This window comes from Callorhinus ursinus, unplaced genomic scaffold (assembly GCF_003265705.2).
Source record: "Callorhinus ursinus isolate GAN/ISIS: 27379988/994484 unplaced genomic scaffold, GSC_fseal_2.0 scaffold4, whole genome shotgun sequence".
NCBI classification, from domain to species: Eukaryota; Metazoa; Chordata; class Mammalia; order Carnivora; family Otariidae; genus Callorhinus; species Callorhinus ursinus.
In genome coordinates, this window is record NW_027397066.1 from 64,235,617 (window position 1) to 64,256,957 (window position 21,341).

General features: G+C 36.3%; 1 protein-coding gene across 4 annotated transcripts in view; it reads right to left on the reverse strand.

Moving 5' to 3' along the window:
• ANTXR2 (ANTXR cell adhesion molecule 2) overlaps window positions 1–21,341 on the reverse strand; it is a 148,256-nt gene that overhangs the window by 88,635 nt on the left and 38,280 nt on the right. For all 4 annotated transcript variants that reach the window (XR_012377954.1, XM_073891826.1, XM_025887610.2 and 1 more), the window contains 3 exons: window positions 20,854–20,952; window positions 18,970–19,039; window positions 6,738–6,816 (listed from right to left, as the gene is read on the reverse strand). Coding sequence is in view for 3 of the 4 variants with exons in the window: in XM_073891826.1 (XP_073747927.1) it covers window positions 6,738–6,816; window positions 18,970–19,039; window positions 20,854–20,952 (248 nt within the window). In the remaining variant the exon portion in view is untranslated. The remainder of the gene's footprint in view (window positions 1–6,737; window positions 6,817–18,969; window positions 19,040–20,853; window positions 20,953–21,341) is intronic.

The following is a 21,341-nucleotide window of genomic DNA, read 5'->3' on the forward strand; positions in this document are numbered from 1 at the left end:
AAGAAAGAAAGAAAGAAAGAAAGAAAGAAAGAGAAAGCAAGCAAGCCAGCCCAGGGAGAAAGTGAGGCAGAATTAGTGGCCTCTTGCAAGGACAAGAGAAAGACAATGGTGGCTGGAACACAGAGTTTGAGGGGACTAGCACCTGAAGAAGCTAGCGAGAAGGTCTGAAACACAAATTTCTGTAAAATGGTAGAGAGAATTGGCCATCTGTTACAACGGATTAATGTCCGTTTGTTGGATGACCTTTCAAATGGCCGTTTGTTGGACTGAATCTTTCTAACCATAGTTTTGAAAAAATGGCATTCTCAGATGTCTATGAGGAGTAGGTTGTGCAAGTTAGATGAGGAGTCCAGTTTGAGACTTACTATCCAGATGATGGTTCAAGCTATGAAGCCAAAACTCTTTTAAGGGTTAACTGAGGACATACCAAAACCTTGAGCTTGACATTAGGGTAGAGAAAATATATTCTGTAGTCATCCTGGACACAATAAGTTTTTGAACTTGGTCTGCATCTAATTTCCTTTTCTTCATTAAAAACAAGTTTTCTAATCAAAAACTTCACTCTGCTCCATGTAACTGAAATTCTAGCTAAGAGAATCATAGAAGTATAAAAACAAATCAGTCACTACTGTACTCGCAAAATAACCCTGAGAAAGAGGAATCACTCAAAAATTTCAAAACTCACATAACTATGGGAAAGAAGAACCACTCAAAAAATTTCAAGACTGTCATAATCTACCTAGAAAATAATTAATCACAGCAACCACAATCGAAAAAGAGAGATGCGGGAAAGGGGAAATGGGTCTCCACAATTTTTTTTTCCTATGGACTTAGAGTTAGGGGAAGAAAAAATAGTCACAGAATGAGTGATGATTTCATTTTCTGGATTCTTTTGGAAGATTCACTATTAGGAATTAGCAAACTATGTCCCAAAGGCCAAATCAGCTCATCTGTTTCATAAGACCCCTGGCAAGCTAAGATTTTTTTTTTTTAACATTACTACATAGCTGAAAAAAATCAAAAGAAGAATATGTTACATAAAATTCAAATTGCAGGGTACACAGCTTTGATGAATGCAGCTACACCCATTTGTTTACATAATGTTTATAGATGCCTTTGTGCTCTAATGGCAGAGTTGAGTAGTTGTGACAGAAACTGTGTAGCCCTCAAACTCTGAAATATTTAATATCTGACCTTTACAGAAAAAACTGCCAACCCGTGTTTTATATAAATCAAATTAGGAGGTTACAAATGGCAGATTGCACAAGTGGACAGACTTGGATTCAGTTCTCAATTCTAACATTTACTTGACTGTGAAACTGAGCAGGTAATTGAACCTCCAGAGCCTCCAGGCTCCAAGTCCCCCTTTTAGGGGCAGTGAGGGCTGCAGTCAGCCGATGTTCTTTCTCATCAAGCCAGTCACCCTGCTGAGAGCTGGGTCTACCCAACAGAGGAAGCACCTTCTAACGTGTTTGCATAAATGTGCACTAGAGATGGGAGGTGGCTCTCTGTTCCTCATCTGCAAAATTAAGGTTACAAGAATAGCCTCCTCTTGAGTTGTGCTTGTTAAATGAAGTCAGAAAGTGCTTGGCGCATGTACAGTGCTTAGCACAGTGTCTGGCACTTAATACATGCTCAGAAAACATATTCTGGATACTGTTATGTCAAAAGAGTCAGAACAGTAGTTCCAAGGGGCACAAAAAAAGATATCTTGCACTATTTTTTTTTTAAGCAGAGACACATTGAGGAGATCTTCTGAGATGGATGATGAGAAATAACTGTCTAAATACAAACCCTTCTCAGGCTTTTATCTTAAATCTCTTAAATCTAATCCTCCACTTCCCCACTTTTAAACTAGGTATACAGCTACTTTCATTCATTCATTTAACAAATAATTTTGAAGCACAGGCCCTGTCTAAGGACCAGACACTGGGAGAAGGGCAATGAGCAAGACCCAGGCCTTTCTGTCAACATCTCAAAATGGCTAAGAAAAGCCCAGAAGTAAACAGGAAATTACAGCTCAGTGATGTAAGGGCCCTAGCAGAACTGAGCCCAGACGCCCTTGGAGCACCAAGAGGGGCTTCTTTATTTGTGGGATTTCCACAAGGATTAATCAGTTGCCAAAGTAATGGTGTTTTATTTTGTTTGGGTTTCAAATGCCTGTGAAAGCCAAAGGCATCATCCTATAATGAGTAATACTATGAACTGCATCTCATTGTATCTGAATATGCCTGACAGACTGAATATCACTTAATACAATGCCTGGGTATTTATCATAATATTACCCACTATCCTATTCTATTTTGAATAGAGATTTAACGCACACATCAGCAGATGCATCTCATGGCAACAGTCTTACTTTCCATATCTATAAAATGATAATGTTACTTCCACACACTAGAGGTATTTGAGTTTGAATACAAAATAATGGCTAATTCTAATGGGAAAATGAATTATACTATGATTATTAGCAATATGATAAAGTGAATTATAGTATTTATTATCTTATAATAATTAGTGGAATAATAAAATTTACACAGAAGGCTATAAATCATCAATCTGGACTGAAGCATCAAAGTCACTGCGACCCTCTGACCTTTTCTCCTTCACCTCTCTGAAGCACTTAATGCTGCCTTCTTTTCATATTGGAATTCCATTTTCTTTTGGCTCCTTTATATGGTAAGTGTCCTGGTTTTCCCATTTCTTGAGCTATCTCTTATTCACTTCACTTATTCTATTGACCAAGATGGACTTACATTTTCCCTCAGCTTGATTAAACTTTAGACAGATTTCTTTCTGGTAATAGGTTCCTCATCTCCTTTTTTTTTTTTTTTTTTTAGAGAATCTGCTTTAGGAAACTTCTAATTGCAAAATCTCTGCCTCTTTGAAATGTATATAAATCTCCTTTAAAGTCTCTTTCCAATTTTACAGATCCCAAGGGGAATGTCTTAACCTGAGAGCTACCCCTTTGAAATGTCATCATCAAACAAGATGGCACCCCTATCTCCCAGTCTCTGTAGAAGGGCAGGGGCCTAACGTCATGGGTGCCTAGCTCCAAGTTTTAACACCACCTCCTGTCGGGAAAATAGGAGAAAGTTTACTTTTCTTTTGGGTAAAGTCCAGTAGCATATACAGGTGACCTGCAACTCCCTCCACCCCCTTGTCCCAGCTGTCTCGAGTTCAATCTCTCTTCCCTATTGTAATATTTTTTTAAAAAAAGATTTTATTTTTTAAGTAATCTCTATATCCAACATGGGTCTTCAACCCACAACGCTGAGGTCAAGAGTAGCATGTTCAAGCCAGGTGCCCCTGTAATAGCTTTTAATAAGGTCTTCCCTACCTGTTTAACTTTGTCTGGCACAGTTTTTATCACTACATATTTCTCTCACTTCAAGGAAGAAAGGAGAGAGGGAGAGGGGGAAGGGATGAAGGAGGGAAGGAGAGACAAAAAAAGAAAGGAAGGACAGACCCAACAGATTATTACAGTTATCCTTTCCTTAATCAAAGGATATTTTATTTTTTTTAAGATTTGTCCATTTAGTTGAGAGAGAGAGTGCAAGTGCAGGGAAGAGGAGCAGAGGGAGAGTCTTAAGTTAACTCCACACTGAGCACAGAGCCGGATGTGGGGCTCAACCCCATGACCTGGAGACAACCACCTGAGCCAAAACTAAGACTGGGTCGCCCAAAGAACTGGATGCCACCCCGGCGCCCCAAAGGATATTTTCAAAATTAAAATATTTTTAATTTAAATTTAAAAGAAAAATTTCAGAATAAAAGAACTCTTTCAAGTTGACTAAATCTAGAATTATGAAAAATATAATCCATTTTCTTTCCTTTTTTCATTTTAGCCCTGACTTCTCTGTACACCGGAGTAGTTTAGGAACCACAGGCCTATAGGATGAACTCTACATTCCATCTGGTTGTTTTCTTTCTTTAGGCTACCGATAATCTGGTCTAAATTTTCTATTTTCAAGCTTCCCTCCCACCATTTTCACTCCAATCAAATATATCTACTCTCAGTTTCATATTTCTATTTATCTGTAATCTGCTTTCTCCTCCTCTCTTCTTGCCTAAATCCTGCTTTCCTTTCAGGACCCAGTTTATCCTGACTCCGCCAAGAATACAAAACCTTTCTCAAAAACAAACTGGTGATTGCCAGAGGGGAGGGATGAAATTGGTGAAAGGGATTAAGAAGTACAATCTTCCAGTTTTAATAATATATGAAACACAGGGAAGTAATGTACAGCACAAGGAACATAGTTAACAATATTGTAACAACTCTGTATAGGGACAGATGGTAACTACTTTTGTGGTTACCATTTCAAAATGTACATAAATATCGAATCACTGTGTTGTACAACAGAAACTAATACAACTATGTCAACTATTCTCCAATTAAAAAAAAAAAACTTTCTCTGGTACTCTTTCCCTTCTGCTTTAAGCTCGTGAAAGCCACTTTCTTTTTTCTTTTTTTATTTTCAGTAAAAATCATGTGGAATTTCATTGACTACTTCATTCTACACAACTCCCAAATGTGTATCTCCAATCCAGACCTCTCTCTAGGATCCAGACTTGTATATTCAACAACTGCTTTTATGATTTTTCCACTGTGATGGCTACATAGACACCTTTCACTCAACATTTCCAAAACAAAAGTCCTCATCTTCTTCTAAACACTGCTCTTACCTGACCACAACTCATCCTTCTAGTTGCTCAGGTGAAAAATTTAGAATTATCTTTAATGTCCTTCTCTCACACCCACATCTAATCTGTCTACACATCTCATGTTATCCACCTTTACTCAAATTTATTCGAATCCAATCACTTCTTACCATCTCCACTGCTGTCTCTTTAGTGCAGACATCCTCCCCTCTCCTAGATTACTGAAATAGCCATGGACTTGGTCTCCAGATTTCCACATTTGCAACCCCTGCAAAGTCTATTTTTACACAGTAGCCAGAATGATCTTTTCAAAGTATTAAGTCATATCATGTCACCTTCCAGTGGTTCCCCATTTCACTCAGAAGAAAAACTCAAGCCCTTAAAATGACTTGCAAAACCCTACAATAACCCTCCACTCATCCTGAGACTCTTGCTCTCCCCAGCTACCTCCACTCCAGCCAAGTGGTCCCCTTGCCTTTCTTTAAACTTGTCAGATATAGTGCCTCCTTAGGCTTTGTTCTAGCTTCTCCTGCTGCATAAAACACTATTCCCTTGGGTGGTCTTCAGGGTTCACTCCCTCACCTTCCTCAAGTCTTTATTCAAATCTCACCTTTTCAATGAAAATACTTTGATCCCTTCCTTAATATTACAACTTGCCCCTTCACTCTCTCCATCTCTGACACAACCCATGTCACTTTTTTAAAAAATCACCTTACTCTTAAACTACCTTGAGTCACAATGTGCTCTCCTGAGAACCAGAAAGACCTAGGAAGACTTCTGTAAAAGTACATGATTTGTAAATTCCAAATGAGCCATTTAACCTCAGCATCCCGGCACACCAAAATTGTGAGTGGTTATGGGATACAAAAACTTGTTTTCCTGCTTTCATGGAAGAGAGGCTATAAAAGACGGCTAGAGGTGCAGAACAGCAGGAAGGATGGAGTAAGAATGCCATTTCAGTGAGCTAAACACTGAGAAACTATATAACCACAAAACATTTGTAATCCCAACCACATCCTGAGAGAACCAGAAAGCCTGCAAATTGCAACATGAATTACAAATAAAAAGAGATAAAAAACCCTAGGTATTTTCAAATCAGAGACAGGTGTTGATAAAGAGTTATCCAGAGGATTCAATAGTGGCAAGGTCCCTATGGATATCTGTTTTCCTTGCAATGTTTTCTTACAATGAGATAGACAACGGTCTCTATACAGATAATATTGAGTTATTTTGTTTTTTGAAGGAAAGATGTCTCTCTGACTTGATCAAAATATAAAGCCATGAAACCATGCGATGTGAGAAGGTTTGTAATTTTGGTCTTTTGAAGGCAAGAATTTGGGTTGTTTTTTTTTTTTGCTTTGATTAATGTCTTTTTTACAAAGATAATATACTCATAAAAATAATAGCCATGTAATCAGTCCCTTTTAGTGCTTTCTGTTTTCATGTTCAACAATGAATATCAAAACTTTCCATGAACCCCAAAAATTAACTACAAGGAAAACACTGTCTTACCAATGAACTTTACATTCTAAATGATTGCATCTTAGGTAATACAAATCAATCACCTCAATTAAAACAGATTTCCAAACTAAGATATATCAAACTATCAAAATCAAATTACTTACTCATATTAGAAAGCACCAACATTTAAAATAGACAAAATGTGAAGTCATCCTTAAAATATACTAATAATTTCAAAAACATAATCAATGTCTTAGACACAATAATTCAACCTTCATAACAGAAAAAAACATTATTCCATTTGATATTTAACGTTTCAAGGAAAATGCTTCATTTGAAAATCATTCTCGTACCTTATTTTGATTTTAAATATGACTTTTGAATTGTATAAATATCAAAAAAATTTATACTATCTTAAAATCTCTTTTTAATGAGGCTAAAGGGAAAAAAAGGAACAATTTAAAATAAATTCTATATAGAGTTTTCCTTGTGGTAGTCTCCAGTGTCACTGTTTGCATCTTCCTTATTATAGCAGGCAACAACACTGACAACCCATAATTATTTCTGGATGGAATCATTTTTAAAAAATAACTTTATGCAAACTTTTTACTTACACATTCTGTGGCTGTGACTATTAATGAGCTCGAGATGACAGATTTTCCTCCATTAAAGCTCACTGAAACATCAAGAGTTCTGAAAGAAAATGAAAAAAAAATAAACAATAATGAAAAACAAATTAAAAACCAGAGGATTGTGGGAGATTTTTATTTCCTCATATAATTCAAAACCATCAAGAAAGTCTACTTTTGATCAGTTATTCCAGCTTTTTTCTTTCTTCCTTCGGTCCAGTCCTTACTTATTAACCAGAGGCAACTTTCTTAAATGATCTAATTTGTTCCTGAAGAAGTATTAACATAAATAGGAACATTAAAAAATTCCTTAAGAGAAATGCTGAGACTGTTTTCACAAAAACCTAAAAAAAAAAAACCCTTAGATCCTATTTAGCTTATTTTACCTATCTTCAGATATTACTATCATCGTAAGATTATTAAGAATAAAAAATGGGAAATAATAAACTATTCAAAGGTAAAATATACAGAAAGTGATAATACAAGAGAAATAAACTGAAGGAAAAAACCTAATTCAATTTACTTGTAGGTATTTGTTGTAGATGGTCCCAGGACATTAAGATATCTTGACAAAGGTAGAAGAAGAAAGGATAATTTTTCTTTCATGGCTAAGACACATCAGAGTTACAATACAGGTCTTATTTTGGAAACATGATTTCAAATTATAAGACACTAATAATTAAAATTTCATTAATTCAGATTCTAGTAATTAATTATTTGGGTTCAGTCAGCCAGGAGTTGGTAACTTTTTTTTATTTTTTATTTTTATTTTTGAGAGAGAGAGAGAACAAGTGTGCACAAAGCTTTGGAGGAGAAGCAGAGGGAGAAGGAGAGAGAAAGAATCTTAAGCAGTCTCCATGCCCAGCACTGAGCCCAATGCTGGGCTCGATCTCACGACCCTGAGATCGTGACCTGAGCCGAAACCAAGAGTCTGGATGCTTAACCGACTGAGCCACCAGGGCACCCCTGGTAACTTATTTATTAAATAGCTCTAACAAGAATAAAAAAAAAAAAAGCTCTAATAAGATATCAAAAGGGCAAAAAAATGATAAGGAGATTTTTAAATATTAAGAAAACAGCCCTTTTCCAAAATAGTTTACACAGTATATTATCCTGTAATAATCACTGTGCCAACATTTCAAAGCTATCCACCCATTAAAGCAGAAAGTGGTAGGTAACATTTTGGTAATCTAGCTTGTATACAGTGCCATACTCCCATTCTCATAAAACATTCTAAATCCCAAGAATTAATAGCTAAAAACTTTTAGCTATTAATGAATTACTGCATTAGTAAATTACTAATTACTCTGAATTAGTAAAATTTTGTTATATTTAGAAGATTTTTTCTCAGGGCGCCTGGGTGGCTCAGATGGTTAAGTGTCTGCCTTCGGCTCAGGTCATGATCCCAGAGTCCTGGGATCGAGTCCAACATCGGGCTCCCTGCTAAGCAGGGAGCCTGCTTCTCCCTCTGCCTCTGCCTCTCTCTCTCTCTGACTCTCATGAATAAATAAATAAAACATAAAAAAAAAGATTTCTTCCTCTATCCCTTGAATTGAAAGCCAAATACTACTAGTTACAGAGAGTTATGATAAAAGAGAAGCAATCTCAAACCAACGGTAAAATTTTCAATTATGATGCCAGAGAGGAGAGATGAGAAATATTATTTAGTCCCTGCTCTGTGCCAGATACCACCCTCAGCATTTTATGGACATTATCTCCTTTAATCCTCATAACAACCCTTAAAGTAAGTAGTAGTTTCACAGTTGTGCAGATGGGGTACATAAGGCCCAGAAATGCTAATTGCCTTGCTGAAAGTGGTAAAGCTAGGTAGGGTTCTAACTAATTTTGAAGTCTTCCCATCAGACCATACAGGCTTGTTGAAATCAAAGTCCTTAATGTGTTTCTTTTCTCAATGCAATATTTAGTTTGGATTCATACAGGAACAGAGCTATTAGGAAAGATACTCCTAGCAAACTTGGAGCTGAACTCTTCTTCAAAATTCAGGAATACTCCTATTAAAAATATGTCTTGTAAATTATTCCCTTCAAAATATTTTGTTTAAAAAAAAAAAAAAAGTTCAGCTATCTCCAGAAACAAATGAGAACTTAAAATGTTTACATCAACTTGTTTGAACTTTTGAACTAGTTCCTCACAGAATGCCAAGCAGCTTATTTAAGAAAGAAAACTTCAACCCAATTGCTTATTCTGCAGGAATGAGTGCCTTGTTTTGTTTTATTTTTTTTGAAGACGAAGCATAGTTGAATCCAAAAATAATCCCTCCTAGTTTCCAATTCCTCCATTTTAAAACACGTACCAGAAAGCATACCACATGGTAGGCATGGTTTTAGTTTGGGGGAAGATGATCTAATTCACAATAATATATGATTGTTGCAAGTAAATTACTGATTCAATTTAATGGGTTCAGTAGATAAGACTGAGGTTGTTTATAATGTGGTGCTTGGAATTCACCAAAAATAAAGCTGCTCTCTAATTAATGAAGGAAACATTAAAAATTTTAATGTTTCCGGACTGAGAAAAAGGAAAAAAAAAAGATTTTAATGTGTATCCAAATGGAATAAGAACAGAAGCTATATCTTACAAGAAATTCACCCTTTCCTTTAGTAGAAATACATGTTGATGAGATCTTGTAGGCAACCAAAACAACCGTGCACTATCCCCAAATCTCAGTCTAGTATAATGTGGCTAGTGTCACATAAAACTGAGCTAAGTCTCCACAGATATGGAGATGATGATTCTTTTGACATGTGGACTCAACTGAAACAATATGATCTTCCCCTTCTTGAGAGCAGAGCATGGCCCTCAACAACAGTTGACAATGATGGCATTTCTCGAGTCCCTCCTATGAGCCAGACACACCGTGCTCATCTTCTCATTTAACCTGCATAGAGACCCACTGAGCTGGGCAGCAGCATCTTCTCCACTTTCCAAGTGAAGAAACCCAAGCTTACAAAGGTACCCTGCCCAGACACTGAACTTCTCTGACTCTCTGTAGTCAAAGTGCTTTTACTTCTACCCCATACTTCCTTAATCCTTGATAAGTACATTAGGGTCTGACATTTAAATTTCTCTCATCGGCCAGAGCAGAGTAACACTCCTCCAAGTTTTTGCTATACTCATACATTGCTCATGGTTAACTAGAATGTCATTTGCTAAATACTAAGAGAACATGAAAAAGATGCTATTAAAGTTACTTCTGCTTTTAAATGTTGTTGTTTCTTTAGAAAAACATTTTTGAAATTATTGGTACGATACTGGTACTGCCATGAATGATACCTTTGCCCAACCTTATGCTACTCCTTTGCTGGCACACAGGTTGATAAAGCCACTCTGCCCTCTAACCAAAACCTAATACCCTGACCTTTCATTACCCCAAAACTCCGATATATGTATTTAATGTTCTCTGTCATATTTCATGTCAGTTCTGTTAGTACCTATGGATTGTTCGTTCCTATATAACCCCTACTTCTGGTTAGTGTATTACTAACAAGAGAACCCACACTCTCAGTTACAGAGACTTTATTATGGATTTAAAAAAAAGATATGAAAGTCATGTTGGTTTTACATAATTCCATACAGAAGTGAGAAGTGAGGGGAGAGTTCATTTTTTAAAAAGATTTTATTTATTTATTTGTCAGAAAGAGAGAGAGCACGGGCAGGGGGGCAGAGGAAGAGGGAGAAGCAGGCTCCCCACAAGAAGCCCGATATGGGACTTGATCCCAGGACCCCGGGATCATGACCTGAGCTGAAGGCATATGCTTAACCAAATGAGCCACCCAGACGTCTGGGAGAGTTCACTTTTATTTATCCTAAGAATCAATTAAAATTATAAACAGGGAAGGATCTAGCCCAGGAGTTGAGGAATCAGGAGTCCTGGGTTTGAAGCCTAGTCACTGCACTCTCAATCTTGCATCCCTCAATCTGTAAAATGCGGATAATTTTACCTATTTCAGAGTTGTCTGGGGGAGGAGAGCTTAATAAAATAAAAAACATAAAATATCCAACACAGTGGCTGGAATACAGCAGGTATTCTCACATTATTGTGAGACTACTGACTATTTTTCTAACATTATTTAGAAGAACAAGGTACTTTTTTTTTAAAGATTTAATTTATTTATTTATTTGACAAAGAGAGACACAGCGAGAGCAGGAACACAAGCAGGGGGAGTGGGAGAGGGAGAAGCAGGGCTGCCGAGCAGAGAGCCCGACGCGGGGCTCGATCCCAGGACCCTGGGATCATGACCTGACCCGAACGCAGACGCTTAACAATGGAGCCACCCAGTCGCCCCAACTAGGTACTTTTTATATAAAATCTTTTAGACCCAAGCTAAAAAATAACACAGATAATACAGAAGAATATACAACAGCAATTAAATAATTACCTAACCCTTTTTGGCTTCAAGAACTTCATTCTACTCACTGCTATATAAAAATATAGAGAGATAAACTGTTCAATACCTGCCTAGTATATAAACATCATGCAGGTTGGTGTAAAAAAATTTTCAGTGTTATTTCCTTCCCGTTACAAAACATCATCTGATTAAACCCAACATCATAGGTATGTTGGGCTGTGTGCTTACACCTCAAACCTAAAACTGCACTCTAAATTGGTTTATAAATGTTTGCCAATAAGTTCATTCGCTCACTCAATCATTCTATTATTAGTTAATTAAACAAATATTTGTAAATTGCCTACAATAGACCAAGCTGAGATGTGCTTGGTAACAGGGTTGCAATAACAAATAAAACACAGTATTAAAACGTAAATGAAAGGGAGCCACATAAACAATTACAATAGAGTGTGATATTATCTAAAACAGGTGTAAGCAGAGGGGTACTAGGGGACCCAGCTGTGGCAGACACTACGGGTTCAGCTTTGCCATGGGGACATCAACCAAGGTTTCCTGTAGGAAGTCACTCAAAGATGAATCCTAAAGAATGATCAGGAGATAATGAGGAAAAGAGATTAGAAAGCGATCCAAGAGGAAGGAGCGTTATTTGATAGGCTGGAAGGTAAGAAAGGCACAGAACAGTCAAGGAACTAAAATCATTCAATATGGCAGCAACAGAGAGTGTGAGACTGAGATTATACGGCCTGAGTAGGGAAGGATTATGAAAAACCCAGGATGCAATCTTTTAGACATTTAGACTCAGTCTTAAGAGTTTTTCAACCATGTAGAAATACTGTCATAACTGTGTTTTACAAATATCCTTCTTTTTACAGGGTAGAGCATAGATTGGAAGAGTAAATTCTACAGTAGAAAGACCAATTACGAATGTCTTGGTGTATTTCAAATAAGAATCAAAGTCTAGTTGAACTGAAATAGTGGCAATAAGGGTGGTGTGAAAATGAAAATTGGGAGTTATAAAGGAGTTAGAATAAAAATGATTGGACATTAATTGGATGTACAAGGTAAGGAGGAAGTAAATCGTTAAAGATGACCAAAGTTTCTGTCTTGCTGTGAAGTGGGTTGCATAGGAAACACAGGAGAAGGAGCGAGTTTGAACAGAAGTACGTAAGTTTAACTTGGGAACTTCAAGTTGAATGTGCCCATGAAAAATCCAAGTGAGTCAGCAGACATTTGGATAGTGGACTTTTGGATAGTGGGTTTAGAGCTAATAAGGAAAGATCTTGTCTGGACATGTGGAGCTCAGCATAAAGAAAAGGAAGCTTTAGAGAAGATGCATTTACAGTCAGGAATCCCACCATAGTGATAATTGAGTTAACAGACTGTAAGAAGAGGAGCCTGAGAAGAAACAGCCAGGGAAGTGAGAATATAAATCATGAAAGACAAAGGAAAAGCTTCTGAGACAGGACTGGCCCACAGTGCATAATGCAGGGGTGGTCAGGGAAGAGAAGAAGGCTGAGAACTGACAACTACCAACATCCTTTTCTGTAAATTGGTTCTACATTGTTTAGAATTGCTTACAAATATCTTAATCCAATCTTTGTTCCATCCTTAGAATATTTTTTCAAAGTAGAAGGAAAGGGGTGCCTGGCTGGCTCAGTTCCTAGAGCATGTGACTCTTGATCTCAGGGTGCTGAGTTCAAGCCCCATGTTGGGCCTAGAGCTCACGTACAAAAAAAAAAAGGTAGGATAGAAGAAACCTAAATAACTTACCATAACAAAAAGATTGCTTTAAGTGCATTTCAATGTCAAATGGTACTCAACAGTGATAAAATTAAATTCATTCCACACAAAAAAATTACTAAATAGTATTGTGATATATAATTAAGTAAATTAAATTCCATAAGTCCTAATGGTCACAGTGAGTTTATTTAATGTTTAAAGATGTAGGAGAGTTCCAAAACAGAATAGCTCAGTGCCATATGTCAGAGCTACTCTGAACTAAGGAATTTCATACACCACGAAATATGGTTGACATTTCTATCCACAGTAGCCTATTTGCAAAGTATTCATTTACTATTGACTTAATGCATATCCAATAAAAGACTGCCATTTTATGATCCATTAACAAAGATGAAAAAAATTAAATAAAATTGTGAAAGACATTTGCTAGAAGTAATAAATAATTTACCTCTGATTTGCACATACTGAAAATTCATCTGGCAACTACTCAAAAAGTTATTAGAACTGCGGTGACTTAAGGTATTTTGAAATCAAGTGCTACTATGAAATACTCTGCAGACCTTTTTGAAAATTACTTTTAAGTCTTCATATTTGTGAAGAGTTTAAAGATTCAACTTCTAGTGATGAGTATATATGTAAATTAGTGTTTTGTCTAAGGATATTTTCTTAAAGTGGATGAAGGATTCCTAAATAAAATAATTTTTGAGATATTTCAATATATGTGTAAACTGCTAGATTTCAGAAGGAAAAAAGCTGTATTCAGAGATGTGCTGCACATCACACCTAAAGTTGTATTGTAAGTTGTTTTCAGTATTACACTGAAAATAACCCCTTTTTAGCTGTTTTTGCATATTTTAGTAAAATAATGAAAATATACTTGGAAATAATCACTCAATTTTAATGCCTTTCATCCAAAAATATCAAATGCCCTAGTAATAGCAAAAAAAAACTGATAACACTTAGAAGCAGTATATAAGAGGATTTAAATACATATTTAAGGATATCCTCTATCTCATCGTATATCTATCCCTCTTTGAACACTCCTGGTTACCAAAACACTCTCTAAATAATTGTTAGAAAGATCTTCCCTACACTGAACTGAAATGTGCTTCCCTTTACCTTCCACTCTTTCCTTCTCCTTTCCTTGGAACAATAAAGAATAAGTCAAATCTGTCTTTCACATGACAGAGCTGATGTTTGAAGACAGCTGATGTGTCACACCTGAACCATATGTTTTTCAGTATTTTATATTTCACCCTATTTAACATTTCCATACTTGGCAACATCTTTTTTGGCCACCCCTCGATGTATTCGAACCAATTGCTATTCCTCTTAAAAGATAATTTCCAGAACTAAATATAATACTTAGGATGCAGATGCAAAACAGATTAGGTGAACTGATCACATTTATGGATATAATCAGAAAGCAACAGGGGTGCCTGGGTGGCTCAGTCAATTGAGCCTGCAGCTCAGGCCATGATCTCAGGGTCCTGGGATGGAGCCCCACAACAGGCTCCCTGCTCAGTGGGGAACCTGCTTCTCCCTCTCCCTCGGCCCTGCCCCCTGCTTATGCTCTCTCTCTGTCAAATAAATAAATAAAATCTTAAAGAAAGAAAGAAAGAAAGAAAAGAGAAAAAAGAGAAAGAAAGGAAAGAAAGAAAGAAAGAAAGAAAGAAAGAAAGAAAGAAAGAAAGAAAGAAAGAAAGAAAGAAAGAAAGAAAAAAGAAAAAGAAAGAAAAAAAGCAAGCAATACACCACATGAAAGAAAAGATAAATGGTTCTAACACTGAGGTGAGGGGTAGAGAAATAAAGAAACAGTCCTCAGGCTTACTAAGGTTTAGATTAGATTAGATCTCACTAAGATTCTGATGTTTACATTCAAAGTAAAGATATAACTAATGTCCTAGTATCCATGACAAAAATAAATAAATCAAGTCTCATTCCTCATTAGGAACAGAAGAGAGAATAAGGTGTTGTTATATCACCTGCTACTAAAATAAGGTTATTAGGGATTGTATGCACCTACATATATAGGTATGTTTTTGAAAAGAAGTGTTCATGTGAGAAGCTGTGCAAAAGGCAGAATTTGTTCAACTGAGAAAGACAAGTGGAATGAATCAATTTTATTCCAGGCAAAATAATCATATTAAAAAAATAACAACGTTGAAGAAAATAACAAGATTCTATTACCAAGTCAGGCTCTAACCCCAAGTCTGCCACACCATTCATTTGAATGATCCTTCAATATCACATGCTTAAAATTTTCCACATACACTAATGTCCCACCACTTCTTACTCAAAACACTCTGTCAAGTGTCTTCCCACACTGCCTTTTAAGAGAACTAATACTATCAGTTTCATCTGATTTAGATATTTATTTCATATTTGCCAGAAGATTCTGGCCAATGTTTTTGAAAGCACATTTAACTATACCATATGCCTCCTTAAATCATCTCTATCAAACAAGCTGTAGGATAAGGCTCTGGTTCATTCTGTTCTGTTTTTCTTTCTTCACAATGTGTTTATGTATATTTACCCAATTTGCTCTGTTCTTCTTGCCAAATTACAGGTTTGAGATCTCAACTATGGCAGAGCAGCTGTGCTATTGTTGATGTCTCACTAAACAAGGGTCAGAGGATAAGCCCATACTGCAAGGACTAGTGACACCTGCACATTGCACCATGAGGCCAATGCCCTGCAGGGGGAAGGATTCAAGGAACTTCACAGAGTCCTTCCTATTCAAACTTACGACATTTTGGTACAAATGAGCCACTGGCAGAAATAAACTCTCAAACAATCTACAGATTTTTCATGGTGAGATAATTTGTTTAATCATATGACATTTTAAAATTAAATTGTGTCCAATGAAAGAAATACAAAAGAACAACCTCATTACTACCACCTTTACATTCTTCCTGTTTAAGTAATAGAATCCATCCATCCCAGAGGCGCCTGGGTGGCTCAGTGGGTTAAGCGGCTGCCTTCAGCTCAGGCGATGATCCCAGGGTCCTCTGATCAAGCCCACGTTGGGCTCCCTCTTCAGTTGGGGGGGTTCTGCTTCTCCCTCTCTCTCTGCCACTCCCCTCCCCCGTCCCTCCCCCTGCCCATGTGCGCGCTCTCTCTCTCTCTCTTCTCCACTCTTTCTCCTGCTCTCTCTCAAATAAATAAATAAAATTCTAAAAAAAAAAAAAGAATCCATCCATCTCAATCTGGAAATCTTTATCAAATAAAGAAATTTGATTAAACAGAGATGTCTCTCAAAGAAAGTACTTCAAAGACCCATTTCAAGAATGCTAACCAATGATACACGTGGATAAGATTTGCCCAGATAGCTTTAACCTTTGTTTACTTCACAAGATCAATTTCCAAATGCAAACCTATGGTCCTAGCTCCACTGCTATATTCTTTGTCCCCATCTCCCCAAATAAAGCAACTTCACATTAACCCTCTTACAAATTAAAATTCACGAGCCTTTAGGTGTCTAAAAGATTAATCCTCAAACCAAATGGAATTCAGGAAGTCACATAAAGATGAGAAAGGAACTGATAGAGCAGGCTAATGAGATAAGGCACGTGTCCACAGATACAGCTCTGAGACTATGCATCTGGCTTTGAGGCTGTCTATGTAGAGTTACCGCACTGGGGTGTTGTTAATTATTTAAGTGAGAGAACAGGGGGACCATCACCACATCTGTCACCCTCACATAGGAAAAATCTTCATTCATTGTTGGGCCAGATGTGTTTATTTGAAACATAGACTAACTAGCTACTTTATGGGTTTGAATCCTTAGCCAAAAGCTAATTAGGCAAACATATTAAGCATCAGTCACCTTACAAGGCTAAACTGTTTCCATTGTGTTGATTTTAATCCAATCTCATAAGAGAGCTCATCACCTACAAAAGTATCTGAAGAAAAGTCAAGGCAAAGGAAAGGTCCAAATTACTTGCAACATACTTAGAAGAAGAATAATGATGTCCCCAAATGCCCAACACATTAACAAATAAAACCTCATGCTTTGCCTCAGTGGTATCATGTACTTGAAAGGAAGGAAGGAAGGAAGGAAGGAAGGAAGGAAGGAAGGAAGGAAGGAAGGAAGGAAGGAAGGAGAAAGAAATAAAGAAAGAAAGAAAGAAAGAAAGAAAGAAAGAGAGAGAGAGAGAGAGAAAGAAAGAAAGAAAGAAAGAAAGAAAGAAAGAAAGAAAGAAAGAAAAAGAAGAAACCAAAAATAATTATTTTAGACAGATCTCTTTCCCACCAAATTCTCAGTTTGCTTATAGGTGAAATATTAATGTCAAAAGCCAAACAAATGATGACTTCTCATGTCTCATATTTATTATGTTCTACATGATTTTTTAAAATGATGTCCCCTGGGTATTTAGCCAATCTACAAATCACTGAAGAATATCAGCAGTTTCTACAGTAGTCTCTTCAAAATGAGAGCACCGAAAGGCAAAGTCTAGAGAAAACAAATTTAGTGTCTGGGATAGAACAGGCATACTGCATTTTATAACTACTCTGGAGAAGAAAGTAAACTGTCTTCCTTAACCACTCACTGCTATTAAAAAGCCAAGATAGTTTTCTGTTCTCTTAAATGGCATGTCCCCCCAATATGATTCTGGCCATTTCTCGCCTACCTGATATAAGGCCCTGCCCCACCCCCCCCAGGAATCAAAGGTATTCTTTTTGCTTTTTAGATAACTAGTAATTCAAAATACTTGAGAAACACGCACACACCCTCTCATCTAACAAACTTTTATGAATCTGTTGTGTGTCAAGCATTGTGTTAGGTGTTACAGGCAGAGCAAGAAACAGAACAACAATTTATCCTAGCAGGAAAGGAGACACAAGAACAAACAAATAAATGCATGGGAGAAAAAAATTAACCATGAAAGACAAGGGAGTGCCAAACTTAAGAGGGGGAAGACTGTATTGATTAAATAGGGTGACCAGGAAGCATTTCCCAAGAAGGTGATATTTGAACAAGACTTGACGAAGGTGCGAGTGAATGAGGAGAAGGGCATTTCAAGCAGAGGGAACAATGAGTGGAAAAGTGTCAACGTGGTTAAAGAACAGCAGAGAGACCAGTGTGACCATAACAGAAGGGGCAAAGGAAGATGGAGAGAGGGGGCCAGATCCTATAGAACCTCGTAGAATATTGCAATATTTAGATTTTTCACACTGAGTGGAAAATATCAAGGATTTTAAGTGGAGGGGTGACATAAATGACCTGTCTTAACAGGATCACTCCTGCTGAGGACAGAAGCAGAAAAACCAGGAGAAGCTAATGAACCTTGTATATTTTATATTCCTCTGCCCTATATGCGAGATCAATATAAAGTAATCCTGTATCTTATGTAGTATTCTAAACATACTGTATCCCCTACTGTTGGGCTAAGGAATATCTGAACTGTCTCCAATCATTTCCTTCATAATAGAGAGGGTTAAAAAAAATCACAAATGGAAAAACTAAATTACTAGTGAAATTATCTGTGTTGAGGTGATTTAAATAAAAGCTCTTCTTCCAAACTAAATATCCCTTATTTTAACCAGCCATCATTATGGTTTATTGCCATACCAAAGATCATGAGAAAATAGACGTTAACAGGACCTGGATACAAATTAAAGCACGAATATTTTCTAGTCCAAGGTATGCCTTATTCAGCCATCTTCCTTCTGCTCTTTAATACTGATATTTAAATACCATAGGAATTAATCAAAATCTCACTTTGGAACTCGTGTGTGTGTATATGTGTGTATGTGCATGTGTAAATGTAATACTCTAAATTTCAAAATAATGCTTGTAGCTCTGATTATTTAAAGGGCTCTAGCAATAGTTCTCATACCCATCCAGATAAATATTTATAGGGCCTTTTAATCAATATTTAAGAAAAAAGATAAAGCAGATGTTAGCATTTTCAACCTACTAAGAGTATATTATGTATAGTTATAGTACTAACCAGAGTGGTTTGCCTAGAGCTTACTATCTCGTGTTCACTCTGTACATCAAAAAAAAAAAGAGTCAGTAAAATAATTAATGTATATTTGTCATCATTTCCTAATAATTTGTAGCTAACATGTTTTTAAAATGTTTTTAATGAAGTACTTACTCTCCAACTTTATTCAGGGCAGGTGCAGGACAAAGCATAGAATTAAGGTCCACACTTACTGGATTAACACCTAGAAAATAAAACGCCACTGAATTAATACAGAGCTTTACGTATCTCACACGGTTTCATTAATACTATGAGAAACATAACAGCAATCAGGGGTCAACGGTGAAACATTAGTTATATTAGCACAAAAAACTAAATAGATTCTCATCTAAAAAGAGAAGGAAAAGAAAACGAAAAAATAGAGATCATAAGCCTCACTGATATACAGTTTTGGTAAATTATAAGTCATGGTTTTTTATTAGACTAAATTCACAAACATTTGTAGATATTATAAAATTATCATCTTTTCCATCTCCATTTTTTAAATATCTTAGGCTCTGAAGGATAAATGATATATATTTTAAAAGCAGAATTTAAAAACAATAGAGAAAAGATGAATATCCAAGGAAGAATGAATTTATTTCAAGGTTTAATAAGAGAGTCGTATCTTACAATAAATAAATAAATTTCATAAAACTAAATGCTTAAATTGCCCTAATAATTTTAATAACATATGGGGGAAAAAATCTGGCCTATAAATATTCAGGAAAGTTACATAATCAAATGGATAATCCCAGAATGTGAGGGATGAAAATACAATCTGACTCCACTTATTTCTTTAGTGATTTACTTTAATAAACTTAATCTTACGTACCAAAGGAAAAAATATGTTTATACTATAATCGAATATGTACTCAAAGGGAGTCAGGTAAAGCTAACCCTTAGATTCAGATGAATAAAAATAAAATTATTCTGTCCTCTTCAATTGTGGAATCTACTGTGAAGATTTTGGTACAAATTTCATTGTCTTGCCTTACCAAAATGATGATCCTAACAGGAAAGGGAGGAATTAATTATGACATTTACCATGTTGAGGTCCTCACCACGTTAATTCAACAAACACACACTGAACAGTTGGTGTGTACATAGCCAAAGCTGTGCCACTGGAGTGTTTAGTACCATCAGAAAAACAGCAAAACTGGACATGAACTTCTCAAAAAATAATTCTACCAGAGTTCACAGAGTTATAGCTTCTGCCTTACAGATTAAAATTTTAGAAGCCAATATAATCATCGATGAGGAAAAAATGTCTTAAAAGAGACCCAAAATGCTCAGAACATTAAGATCTATTGCAGGAGTTTTTTGCAGAATGAAGATAAAAACATTATATTCATCTGCTGTTTTGAAAGCCACATTAGGGAAAATAAAACCTAACTGCATAAATATGATAATTAGCAACAAACAGGGCTAAGCAGGCATTGAAGATCAAAATATGTGAAGTACCTAAAAATATAAAATACATAAAATATCCACAAGACAAAAAGGCTTTGTCCAGGAGCTGATTGGAAAATTATTGGGAAACTAGATAAAGAAAACGAGTGAGAATAAAATAAGGCAATAAGCAGTAGAATAGTCCAAGAGAGTTAGATTTTCAGGCAAGAGTGATAATAAATAAATCTGGAGAAAGAGGCAGTTAAATCCAGCAGATGATGTTGTCCACACAGAGTGCAGTCAGGAAAACTGGTTCAACTCTCAGCTCTGCCCTTTACTGGCTGTGTCACCACAGGCAAATTATTTTACTCTTTCAGCCATTAGACCACTATCTGTAAAATGAGGCTTCTTAGGATAGGGTTTGGTATTTCTTAAGTTATAAACAAAGGTTGTAATCATTAAATAACAAAAATAATTATTACTGTTTGTACTATCACTGGACTTCATTTCTTTCTCCTATGATTAAAAAATATAGCATGGTTGATTTCAGTTGGAAAGAAGAGAAAACACTTGATGTTTATACACTATGCAGATATTCAAGCAACAATGAGATTATGGGGAACCTACTCTTTGTGTATGTTTCATTCACAGTGTAGGTACAAAGAACATTCCCATCCCGACTGCCCAAGTTGAATCCTCTTCCAGACAAAACAATCTGAAATTCATCTAGAAGAAGAAAAATAAACATTTTAATCCCTGCTTTACAAAAGAAAGACATAACTTGAAAGCGTCAAGGTGCACAGAATGAATTTCTTCATAGTATTCAGCCCACTAGTAACAATGAAGACATTGCTTTATTTCCGACTCTCTTTCTTGGACCCTTTAGTGAAATTCAGGGAAGATAGCATTTATTGCCACATAGGAAGGCATTACTTTATTTTTTAAGCAAAGTGTTTTCTAATAGTAACCAAGATATTAGAATTGAAACCTAACAGTTATTCCCTCACACCACAGAAACTTCCCCTCACTCCATTTTCTCTGTCCCCAGAGAAGGAAGGAAGGAAGGAAGGAAGGAAGGAAGGAAGGAGGGAGGGAGGGAGGGAGGGAGGGAGGGA